Source organism: Diadema antillarum, unplaced genomic scaffold (genome assembly GCF_040938485.1).
Source record: "Diadema antillarum isolate AM-2024a unplaced genomic scaffold, OU_Dant_1.0 seq00000413_RagTag, whole genome shotgun sequence".
NCBI classification, from domain to species: Eukaryota; Metazoa; Echinodermata; class Echinoidea; order Diadematoida; family Diadematidae; genus Diadema; species Diadema antillarum.
In genome coordinates this window covers 1,178,687-1,191,959 of record NW_027271399.1, presented here as the reverse complement: position 1 = coordinate 1,191,959, position 13,273 = coordinate 1,178,687, and the positions used below count along the sequence as shown (strand labels likewise).

General features: G+C 37.5%; 1 protein-coding gene across 1 annotated transcript; it reads left to right on the top strand.

Annotated features, from left to right (window-relative positions):
• Window positions 1-1,129: 1,129 nt before the first annotated feature.
• On the top strand, window positions 1,130-12,399 carry LOC139732310 (CUB and zona pellucida-like domain-containing protein 1). Its single transcript, XM_071643179.1, has 7 exons — window positions 1,130-1,178; window positions 3,352-3,366; window positions 5,634-5,854; window positions 6,367-6,767; window positions 8,637-8,733; window positions 10,577-10,790; window positions 12,209-12,399. The coding sequence occupies exons 1-7, from the start codon at window positions 1,130-1,132 to the stop codon at window positions 12,397-12,399; spliced, it is 1,188 nt and encodes a 395-aa protein (XP_071499280.1).
• The last annotated feature ends 874 nt before the right edge of the window (window positions 12,400-13,273 follow it).

The window sequence follows — 13,273 nt, the reverse complement described above, 5'->3', positions numbered from 1 at the left end:
TAAATGTTCATCGCGGTCGAGTGTAAAGTAAATCACACTCTTGACATTGGTTGAGACCATGTTTACGCTGCTTTGGGTAAGAGAGTCAAACTGCCTTAAAGCAAATCGTCCCTCCCTCCTATTTTTCCGATGTGTATTATGTACAAAGGATGCAAACAAATCAAGCTAGTTTTAGCTGTAGCCCTTCTTTGCTATGCATTGTATCGCTGATACGCTTAGCTATAGGAAAAGCAAAGGTAATGAAGAAAAGATACTTTGTTTACAACTTATGTTTACGTATGATTATGTGTGACACCAACAATGCATGTGTATATGAATGTATGTGCATGTACAGTGATGATTGAGGGACCAATAAATCAAATCAAATCAAATCAAATCAAATCAAATCAATAATATCAGTATTTCTGGCAGCATTAGTTGGTACAAACTTCTTTCCGTGAAGGATAATCTTGAGAAGGATATTGACGTATTACGTTTTCGTGGATTTGTTTATTCTTTATATTGTATACGTGAAGGGAAGGACATAATATTGCGATTTTGATGTCGTTGTTTTGCGTGAGTTATAACGAACAGTGGCTATATCTACTTTTACAAGGCACGATCAGTGACAACAGAAGCATTTATTTTTTCCCTTATTACAGTCATAAACCTCTCTCTCTCTCCTGAATTAAATCAGTGTCTCATATCTGTAATCAGGATATAATCATACATGATAATACGAATAGGCCTATATGGACCTCTTGATTATCGGAAATATATATTTGTTCGTTGCGATCATAAGGTTCAACATCTGATAAGAAATAGGATCTTTGTCTCACTTTTCTAGCTCCTTTGTCAGTCAATAGCACTCGACATCGTAACAGTCCAACCACAGCTGAAAGATGAGAAGTTGGATACCGCACCTCTGTGCTTTATTGACCAAATATTGACCTTAACTATATGACTATTCAGATTAAGGTGGGTTGCTAACATTTCCTTGGAAGACCAGGTGTCGTGTACGGGCTAGAATGGTTTAAAATGGGCGGGGCTATCTAAGTGAAGCCATATATTGTGACCGAAACCGATGGGATCGTAAGACTTGGAAATTTTCCGTCGTACAAGAAGGAGTGGATAACACTATTCAATCATCATGGCGCTCCGATTCGTATTCATCTCTCTGGCACTTCTCGCCGTTTCGGGTAGGATGTGATTTTTTTTCCTCCAATCACTCAATATATATATATATATATATATATATATATATATGCCTATATCCTTTTTTCAGGAAAGTGTTCATTCACCTGTATATAGGACCTAATGTAACAAATTTATTTGCCTTTCTAAATTTCTTTTCTGGGATGAAATCGTCATCTGCCGTTTAATCTTGTGCCGTGATTCATTATTGATATGGAAAAATTATAGTGAATTATCATTCGTTGACGTCAGAAAATTCAATTTTTCTATTGGTATTAGATTCATAAGCTTAAAGGCCTTGTTAACCTTCGGGAACAGTGATTTAAAAATGTAATGTTCAAGAAATCACATTTGATGCATCTGTGTAGGTCTGTTGTACCACAAAACATCCTACCATATAAATTTTTGCAATAATGCCTAAAACTTAGGAAGATATCAGTATTTTTCTCATTAAAACATAACTGTAGACGGTTTATTCTGAACAACATTTTTTTTTATAACTATTGTTCACATTTTTAGTATCTAACAATACCTAACATCGATTACACGGATTCAATTATTCTTTTAGAGTTAGAACCATCAGAACTAACAGAAAGAGATCGAAAAAGTAAGGGAGCTCAGAAAGAGAACAAATTGACATACGGAAAAGGAATCGTTTATTCAATATCGTTGTCTTGCTTTTTCGTTCAGTATTTATTTCTCTATACCAACTCTAGAATCACACATAATTATATTATACAGATAGAATGTATACAAAACAATTATATGTACATATGCATTATGTGTGCTTATGTGTGCGATCACGGATTACTGCAGAACTACTGATTACGAAAACGTAACTTTTGTTTACACTCTCTTATTTCTTACTTCTGAAGGCTTTTTTTTTAGATTCCCCTTCTTGAACCTCTTACAGTTTTTTTATCACTTTGTCTGTTTTGTTGTCTGATGCTGTGAATCACTTATGTTATGGAGAAATTACGAAGAGCTTAAACCCATTCATTATTATAATTATTACCATTTTTACGATTACTGAAATATCTTTAGAACTGATATCTCTACGTCATCTGTTGTGCTTGTTAAAGTCTAGAAAGTTTATATCTCATCTGGCATTCTATGCAATTAGCACCGCTATTAGGGTACAAGTAGTGGAATAGTTTTGGTTGAGATTGGGCTTCAGGTTGCCAACCTTTTTCATACGCAATGAGAAACATCTTACGAAACACTAAAGAACGTACAATACCTATCTATTTTTATGTAAATTGGATTTAAAATGGCTGAGATCTCCAAGAACAAAGACGTTTTGACATTTCTTTTTTATGTTTTTTTTTATTTTCAGCCATTTCAAAACTGATTTTTCTACAAATAAACCGTGTACTCCTTTTATAACTGTCGATTATTTTAGGAGCGGTTTCTAATTATTTCACAGAAAGTTAGAATTTGAATCCCATCTCATCCAAAGCTATACCCTCCCTTTGAATGTTTCTGTTTTTAACCTTCTTTCTACCTTTTTTAACAACTTCCATCTATGTCTCTCTGACCTGCTTATGAATTATTTCGAAAGTACAAAAAAAAAAGGAATCAGAGCTTAAGAATTTAACCATCACTTTGCACAATATGTCGGGTTCGCGCTCAGCAATGGTATCGGCATTTTTGAATATCATTGCTATTTTTTAATCATCATTCTAAGCTCATTGCACATTTAACAATAGTTTCCGTTATTATTCCTTATCTTTTCTTATACCAGCTTTCCAAGATTTATTGAGTTCACGGGGCATTTGAGGCAGAATCATTGTCTGTTTTACTGCTTTTACTACTTCAAGGTTGACTGCCGCCCTCGTGTCCCTATATGTTTTTTACTTGAATTTGTGAAGTAGATATTAACGACGAATAGTCACAACGATCTTATTTGTAATAAAAAAAAAAACAGCTTACGGATGGTGGATTCTAATGTTGTGTATTGTGTCATTTCATCATCTGATTTCCATTCCATACATTTTGTGTGTGTGTTTTTTGTAGTAAAAGTAAGACTACAGTAACACCATTGCCAAGTTCATTGTGACTAATCCTGCAAAGCTCTATATCTATTTGCGTCTACGCTAACCCTTGTTTGTATGAATGCATGATGCATTTCTTGATTACCTCGTTCTCTCTCTCTCTCTCTCTCTTGTTTCAAAACAGGTGTGCAATCACAAGGTATGTTTAGAGCATTTATCAATTTTATCATTGATACTAAACTACGCTCTTTAAGTGTACTTTAATTATTCTACTTCATCTGAATCAATACAGTATGTCCTTGTAAGTAAGCAAGTATGTGTGTATGTGCGTATAAAGATAGATGTATATATAGATATATATGTGTGTGTGTGTGTGTGTGTGTGTGTGTGTGTAATATATTTGTTTTTGCAGTTAGTTCCTTTTTCCCATATTTCAGTCACAATTTTACAATTAAAAGTTTCAACATGAATACTTAATCCAATCAACACGAAAGAAATCCCGTATTACCCGTACTTTTACTTTAATTGCATTTGTGAAAACACAAACCATCTCTCTTTCATTTGCTTTCAGGAACAACTGAGGAACCTGGTAGGTTGATGATTTTTGTGGTATGTATCAAAATTTTAACAACCATGGAAGGAGATAACACAGCAATGAGAATAAACTGTTGAGTTTTCAATTATCACCTGTCACAGGAGTGGTGGCAAAGAGCAAAGTTTGAATGGAGGCATGGGAATGGTAAGTAAGCGCAATGATAGCAGATGCAGCTACTTAGTCATGGTTGTCAGATGGTGTTACGGCCATCATTGTTGGGGAAATACCACTCGTCAACACTAATAGTGGTGTGGAAAAAGTAGTAGAATGGTTGATCATGTTGTTAGAGGTGAGAGGGGCTTCAGCTCCAAGACTATTGGCATTAGTTGTGCAATCAGCATTAGTCTTAACAGCCGGTTGAATTTATTGCAACAAGATTGATAGCAGGAATGCCAGATGTTGTGGTAGCTTTAGTTTAGTAATGTGTAGAACGAGGAGGAGGCGTGATGGGAAATAGTGAGAAGAAAAGGGATGTAAGTTACGCCTCATCGGAACGACGGACTGGATAAACATGGCTATTGACCGATTCGGGTTCGTTGAGGGCAGCAGACATTTTACGGCACAGGGCGCAGCCATAGTGGGTGTATCAGCCGACCCCCCTGCTCTCCCCCACCCCGGGGCAACATGTTTATCGCGCACTTGTAACAAAGGTTCGCGCAGTAAGCAAGCATTCGCGCACTCAGTACGAGACGCCTATTGGCTTAAGCAGTTTTTCATTCTGCGCGCGTGCTAATGTAGGGAGAGGGATGGGGAGTGCGGAGGGGGGGGGGGGTCGGCTGATACACCCACTATGGCTGCGCCCATGCCAAAAATACACATAGCGCGTCACAGAATCGGTCAATAGGTTCACTGGCGAGACATTAATTCTTCTGGGGTCAGCTTTGATTGTAAGTTTCAAAGCGGGGCTTGGAGGAGAAGAATGAGACACCGTAGACTGTACCATCAATATCCTCTAATTGCATCATGCCATAATACTCTCAATCTCCTACTCTCCTACTAAAATATGGATACTTTATGCCATTAAAAAAAACAGTTAAAGGGATCGTACAGTTTTGGTTGAGACCTAATTTCAGGTTTCTAACATATTTTGGTCAGATAATGAGAAACCTCTTATGAAATATGAAAGAGCATGTAATTCTATGAGGAATTCAACGTTTATTTGATGAAAATTGGTTTTGAAATGGCTGAGATATCCAAAAAAGAGCGATTCTAATAAAGTGTGGGACCCACACTTTACTACGATCGCTTTGTTTTACTTTGTTTTTGGATGTTTCATTCATTCCAAACCCGATACTCATCGAATAAACTTTGAATTCCTCTTAAAATGGTATACTCTGTACTATATCACAAGTGTTTTCTTGGTATCTCGTAAAAAGTTAAAAGCCCAATTCTCATCTCCACCAATACTGTGCTATCCCTTTAATGCTATTTTAACATTGATCAACTTCACGGCGCGTTAATGTCACACTAATCATACAGGAAAATTGCGAACGTGTTTCTAATTATCAAAGCAATAACGTTACAGCTCTTTCATCTCGCACTAATCGCATAGGAGACAGTTATGATTCGCAAGTGTAAACACCGATGAAAACCGACGTTAAACGCCATACCTAACAATGCTATTTAGTTATAGTGAACGAAGAATGCTCTCGTTTTTTAACAATACACGGAATGTCATATCCATAAATATAACATGACATCATTTCCCCTTCTCCACTTCCAGGAACGTGACAACGTTGTAATGTTGAATGTATTATACTAGCTATAAAGAATACAAAATAAATTTCAGTTAACTGTCAAAAGTGTCAGTGCAGTTTGAAATGACATCCAATTAATGTATGTTTTCTGTTCGTTTTATCTCACCGCCACAGAGCTCGATACCACGGGCATCGTTCTTACGTGCACAGAGAGCCAAATGATTGTCGAGATTCCGAAGACCCTGCTTACTGGTGAAATGGCGGGTGACAATGTCCGCTTCGAGAACGCCGAAGCTTCAGATGAATCTTGCTGGGGCTACGATGACACTAATGATGAGAGCGAGGATATCATTGAACTCACAACCAACCTTACAGCCTGTGGCACTAATAGAACGGTACGTTACATGTCAGGCCCATGCTTCCCTCCAATTCACTACATCTTCATTGAGCAGTCCTGTAGGCTTTCACCGATTCAGACAAGAATCTTCAAATTTGTGTAGCTTTAACATCAGGACAGTTGTGTGTGTATGTTTGTCTGTTTGTTTATATGTGTTTGAATGTTTGTATGTGTATGAAACTGCACAGAAAAGAACAAACAAAACCGAACAAGGATGGGACATAATTATACACTATCTCCAAGTACGTCACAAGTGAGGGTAAAATCTCACCAGCAAACAGCCTATTATAATAACATCACTGTTTTGAGATGCTCCCAGCACCACAAAATACGTCGTGTATGTGATTTGTGACGCTGTTTCATTATTGCGTTCGCTATCAAACGCTGCCATTGCTCTTGATACATATGGCCAAACACTTTAATGATTATTGTTCGTTTGTTTTCCAATATCACCGATAGTAAAAAGACAGTCCTTTTAAAAAAAATGACAACATTGCTTTCTCATAACAGGAAAACGCTGAAGAAGAGATTTACACAAATCGCGTCATCAGTCGCTATGAGAGCGACGATGTTATCAGTCGCCAATATGCGATCGACATCCCGCTTTCTTGTTCCTACAACCGAAGCAAGCGTGTGAGTGGCGGTGTCAGTTATCAGCTCACAGACTACACCATCGACAAGACCTTGGAAGAGGAGGGAGCTTATACTTTCTCTTTCGACATCTACGAAGATGAGACCTACCAGACAGCTGTCTCAGACTATCCATACAGCATTGGTCTCAACGAAGCGCTCCATTTCGCCGCCTCCGTCCTATCTCTGGAGAGTACTCTCGCGCTCTCCATTCGATCCTGCCGAGCCACACCCACCTCAAACTACGACAACTCGATCTTCTATGATTTTATCCTGGATGGGTAAGACAACTTTCTTATTCCCATCAATTCACGTTAGAAAATTATGACCTCCATGGTCCGATACATGATGTCACGATATCATTTAATGTCTGATTAAATCAGCTTAAACAGTCTGGTCCTTTCACGTTATCTGTCCAATGTGTATATTATTATATATTTTTATTGACAACAAGTGGAGAGGGTTTTTATCATTATTTAGGACTTACCTCCTCTTCAGAAAACTCGAAATCATTGATTAAAAAGAAAATATCAAGATAATTTTTTTTTTTTGGTATTTTCAAAGAGTTTCTAGATAAAAAAAAATGTGTGCTTTGCAATTACAATGTTGTCGGAATGCGCAGGTTTCTCTCTCTCTCTCTCTCTCTCTCTCTCTCTCATTAAATTTCCTTACCACATTGGATTTCGGTTTTTTTTTCTAGATTTGAATGTTTGTGTGTGTGTGTGTATGTGTGTGTGTGTGTGTGTGTGTGTGTGTGTGTGTGTGTGTACTTGTGTGTCTTGTTGTGTGCTACTTTACTTTTCTTGGTCTTTCCAAGGAGGTTTAAGAGACGGAGTTGCAACTGGCTGTAGTTACATATATCCAAACAGTTCTCAGTTTTCTATTGATGTACAAAGGAGTTCCACGAGGTCGTGTGCATTTTGTGCCTTTGATGATTGGGGTTTGATGCCACCGTCTTGCTGAGCAGTGTGAAGATTTATTTTGGATGTTAACATAATGTTGGCTATAGTTTACGTGTTTATCTATTGTATAAAATGAAGTCTCACTTTATAATAAAGGCTATAAAAATCGAAGCTGTATCATGTGAAAGTGTTTAAAACTGTACCCTCCTGGAAATCCTGTGTTATCACTTTTCCACTTAATTCCGACAAATAAAAATGGTATGGAATAATTTTTAATTATATGTAATCCTGTTCATTAAAAGATAAGTCAGATTAGTGCCCGGGCATGCCCAGTTGGGTAATTTTCGTCTTTATTTCATCATTTTTGCCCAGTTTCTATAAGCGCATCCCCGTGTTTTACCATCATAAATGACCTATATTTTAAAAGTAGGGATGGCGAAAAGTAATTACCATCACGAAGATATATCTTCCCTAGAAAGTGGCCGGTTTCTGCAATGGAAATGAGTCAATTTTCTTCCTGTCTGCGTGGCAGATCCAGTTTGGCACACGCTTCAAATATTTTCTAGCGGTGGCATCGAACATGCATGGGTTCAAAGGAAATAAGATAGTTGTGACTCCATCCTCTTGAACCTCCTTGGTCTTTTGATTTGCTGTTGGCAACTCGATAGATGCAGTTCTAAGTTGGAAAGTATAGGATGTCTATGACAAAACAGTACTGCTTTCGGCTAAGAAGCACCTGATTGATTGGTATTATACCAATTATACACGACACAGAAATCGTCGTCACTCCAGTCTGTTTGAGAAAAAACGAGTTGCTTGAATCGACTATTTAATGAAGAATTGTACCTGCGAATGGTGAATGCTGTTCCGCATGCATCCATTTGTCTCCTGAATTTGATTTGGTTTTTTAAATATATTTGGTTTGATTTGATTTGATTTGGAATGCTGTTTGTCCCGAATATTGTTTCTGGTAAGATAAAGTAGGAAAGAGTAATCAAGACGATGCCACAATCAATCTCGAGAAAATAAACACTGCAATAACTATATTAGCCAGGAACTGATTGCTATTAACTAATCGTGTTTTGTCATTTTTTAGTTCTTATTTTCCAAACAAAATATACGTGAAAATTAAAACAATCCAATTATTATTGGTATGGTTTCTCCTCTTCAGCCAGCTGATATTGCATTTTAGATTAGGATAAGCTTAAGGTTCTCTATTTTATTCCATGGTGTTTTGTGTTGTTGCAGATTCTCGGAAGATGATCTCACCAGCATCACTCTACTGACGGATTCTCGGATCGGCGTTGAAATGAACACTTTGAGGTTCATCGAGCAGGGAGAGTTTGTAAGTTGTTTGGGTCGTTGTTGAAATCCATGTGTAAAGAACGTTACGGCCCCGTCACACTATACAGCGAATGCCCAACGAATGCCAAGCGAAAGCCCATCGAATTCGAAAATGTGAAGACAGTTTGCATGTCTCACGTTCTTTGAATTCAGTAGCTATTCTTAGGGATTCGCAGAGATACACTGGAGATTTTGGACACGGTTTAAAAACTAAAATCGGCTCCAGCGTATCTCTGCGAATCCCGACGAATAGCTAATGAATACAAAGAACGCCAAGCATGTTACGAACTATTCTAGTATTACCAATGGATGTTAACATAATCCAGATCTTCAAATTTTCAAATTTATTGGACATACGTTGGGCATTCGTTGGGCATTCGCTGTAGTGTGACGGGGCCTTTATGGTCATCACCGGCACTATGTATTATTCAGGGTGGCCCAGAAAGGAAGGAACACCTAAGGTCTTTAATCTCAGCAATATTATTGCAAATATGTCATTGATATTTACAATGCATTCATATTATTCACAGGATAACAAACAATGACAATTACACCTTCCGCCCCACATTTCACACATTGTGAACGCTACTGGCTCTATGGCAAGCCGAATTATCGCTGATTTCGGTGTCTCTGAGAGTGCAAAACGATCACATTTTGAAAATTGCAAGGGTTGACAAAAATGGTCCTAAAATCATAACACATTAACCAAAATCAAAGAACGTGGTGTTATTCTATTGAAAAAAAAAGCCTTTCCAACAGTGTGCAAAATAATGACATATTTGCAACAATATTGCTGAAATTAAAGATCTTGGGTGTTCCGTTCTTTCTGGGCCACACTGTATAGCATGAGTATGTGTATATCGATCCCTGAAAACAATCTTGAAGATGGATAATGAACTAAAGATTTATCATAATAATTCAAGATCTTTGTCGTTTGTGCCAATGCTGTGTGCCAAAGGTCAATAACATTTTGATAATATTATTGGTCCCAAGAGGGATTCAGAGCAAGAATAATGAGTAGAATCAAGAGGAAGTATATGATATCAGCTATACTTGTTTAACGGGGATAATTTGCATTGTTTTTGGGTGTTTTGTTTTGCTTTTGTAGTGTTTTTATGCGATCATGACTGACAGCATTTTTCCTGTCAAATTGGTAAAACAGTACTTAAGAAGTTTACATTTTGATTATAATTAGCATTGGACCGACTGAGATAAATTTGAATCGAAGGAATTTATATTCGACTTAAACATTCAAAAGACTACCTATATTAACGAAATAGGCACTACCAAGAAACTCGTGTGGCTGACTCGATTTGTCAGGAGAATGTGTTGTTTTGGAGTATTACGGGATCAAAAGTGCAATAAGTTTGATCAGAATTCCCGACCTTCATTCCTAAAGCGCCTTCCCTGATCATTAGTAGGTAGAACATGATCTGATTGTCGCGCATATATATATATATATATATATATATATATATATATACATATATGCAGTTGCCTATCTTGTGTGAAATACCGATCATCGTAAATCAATACATTTTTATTACTTGAAGAGAAAGGACATGATCATGATAAAATTCTCTCTCGTGAAACAGAGATCATTTCTTTCTCAAGATTAATTTATGTTATTATCGTTTATTTGATAGCAAACATGAAATAAAAAAACAAAGTATTTCTGACTAAGTTATCTATAATTTCCATTTATATATGACTATCCAAAATTCAAAATTATGACTTGTTGAGAAAATATATTTTATATGTATAGCTCTCATAGCACTATGCGAGAAAATATGAGTAATTGACAAGGGTCAAAACTATATCTCCAACTTCCTTCATCGTACCAGGTGTACATCCATTGCAATCTTCTGGTGTGCGACGCAGAAAACGGCAATTCTCTGTGTAGTGGTGATGCAGCTAGGACCCCAGGAATTGCTCGTAGGAGACGTGACGTCGGCAGCACGTCTAACACGAAGCGCTTTACGCGCGGACCTTTGCGCGTGGTGCGATCTGCCCAGAATCAGCAGAACAGCATCTCTCGCCTCGAGACCAGCGACAACGGTAAAAGTCATTACCGTTTTTGTGTTGTACTGTTTTCAGTCAAGGTATCTTATTCTCCCTGTAGACGAGGACTTTTCTTTGCCAAAGGATATGAATAAGGTACTGAAATCGATTTGGTTACGTCAACATGATAAACTAGAGAACCACTCTGAGAGCGCACACCTCCGCCAAGCAGCTACTTTTCACCAATGATCTTGTTCTTCATAGAGGAGAGTGATTTCCTCCTGTATATTATGCATGCTGAAAATCGCACGATTTACCAATATAGAAGTCTTTTTTTTTACATCGTCAACCCTAAGTTACGCGGCGCGCCTAGCCGTAGCAGAAATAACAGAGAATTCATACGCACGGATTTTGTAAATAATCAAAAGCAAATAAATTTTCTAATCAAGCAAATGTGCCGCGTGAATGGAAGGGGTGATTTGAAACTTAATTACAATTAATTTTCCAATTAAGTTCGTAATTAAGCAACGCGGTACGTGTGAGAAGGCCCTTGGAGTACGCAATAAATAGTGCGTGTATGAAAACCTCACAAATGCGCAGCTTGACCTCCCAAGTTCATTGACACCGCCTGCCAAAATATCGAAAATCCTTCATAAAATCCATTAAAATTTCCGGATCACTACCAAAATATTATCATCTATTTCTTGTGTCATTTTCAACCTTTCCTGCAAGTTTCATTTAAATCCGTTTTCATTTTTTTAGTTATTTTGCATACGGACAAACAAACAAATAAACCAACGGTAATGAAAACATAACCTCTTCCCTTGGCGCGGATGTAACAATAGTCTTAGATATCTTCCTTTAGGAGGAATTTGCATAATAAGATATCTCCGCCCATTATACATTGCGTGCTACAGATCACGGAGGTTCAAAGTTGAATGAAATATTAATCAAATTTTAACTTGTGCTCTCTTCTTAATTCGAACATATCGATCGCATTGATCACAAAACGAAAAGAACATCGAAAGAATGTGATATTGTATTGTCGTTCAAATGGCCTTTGGAACCAAAACTGAACACATGCCAAAACTGAACACATGCCAAGTTTTTGATATCACTTGGCAATTTACCTTTGAAGCCACTTCTTAATTTCGTAATGATAAGAAGACGATTGATTATTGTGATAAGAAAAATTATCCTTGTATGCTCAAATTTCAATATACAAGAATAAATGACGATGAAATATAACATACCTTATTGTTTTACGAATAGGGTGGCGTAATGATGTTTAACGTTAGCTTTGCTTGTCCCTCTATTTACAAGGATATTTACGTAATGCCACTTTTGATTTGGATCAAAATGTAACTCATTGCACACTCATTCGTGCAATGTAGGACATAATGGATTTGCCTGCATACGTTCTTTTCCTGACATTCTGCTCTTATACTTCCTTTCAATACCTTGCTTCAATAAAGGTGTAACTCAAGAGGAAGTGACGAGTGCATTCAACCCCTGGATGGTCGCTATGGCTGCCATGGCAACCGTTGTCATGGCGCTGGCTGCTATGATGGTTGTAGTGATGCGCAAGTTGAACAAGATCTCCTCTCCTCGACAGCGGCAGAGTCTGGAAGAGGCGGTTCACCTCCTGGATGACCATGAGAGCTAAAGACCAGAACCTGACGCTGAACCGGAACCCGATAATGACAGCTTCTTCAATACCCTCCACCTAAATCTGATGCTACTAAAAAAAAGGCCATAATATTCAAAATCATGACACTGACACAACATCCTCACACTAACCAACAAAATTCTGACGCCATTCCTCTGATTCTATACCAAGACCTGCTTAAAGAAAATACTCGCAGTAGATAGTTATGGTCCGTTCTCATGATGGTGAAGGCAATTGTTGTTGCTGCTGTCCTTTTCTTTCATGTTGTAATAAATAAGTCTCTTGATCCTATATTCAAATCATAATTACACCCATCTCCCCCCCTAAGTAACAGTAACATCGTACAGTGTGAATATGCAAGAACACGCATTAATTCCCAGACTTTGGTTTCATACCACGTCACTAAGGACCGACTATGTTACGTTTGATAGTACCAACTGCTCTGGATATGTCTTATTCAGATCAAATATTTTAACAATTCGCCAGAAACGAATATCCTTGTGAAACATTTAGAATGCAATTATTACGTTACATTATCACAAGTATCGCTAAGTTTTCGCTTTATGCAGATATGCAGTATCTTACATAAAGACAGTGATGTGAGCTCCATGCACATTATGGAAACTGCAATATATTATCTTCTGTTCCATAGATGCATTCATTTCTATTTCAACGTTTCAGCATGAAAATAGATGATGTCACCAAATGAGGCGGATCTGATTGATTCTTTTGCTGTATATTTATACTGTAAATCCTATGATGTACGCAGATTCGAAATGAAATAGTGTTGTGTGTATCTCGCGACTCTACATACCGTTTTTAACCACATTTATGCTCCAGCTTACAGAAACATACTTAGGAACTGATAACA

What these genes read in the sequence shown, in the direction of transcription:
- LOC139732310 (XM_071643179.1), top strand. Translation starts at nt 1,130, where the DNA reads ATGGCGCTCCGATTCGTATTCATCTCTCTGGCACTTCTCGCCGTTTCG. An exon ending in CCTGTGGCACTAATAGAACG is followed by an intron (nt 5,855 to 6,366) that starts GTACGTTACATG and finishes TTCTCATAACAG; the next exon opens with GAAAACGCTGAAGAAGAGAT. An exon ending in TATGATTTTATCCTGGATGG is followed by an intron (nt 6,768 to 8,636) that starts GTAAGACAACTT and finishes GTGTTGTTGCAG; the next exon opens with ATTCTCGGAAGATGATCTCA.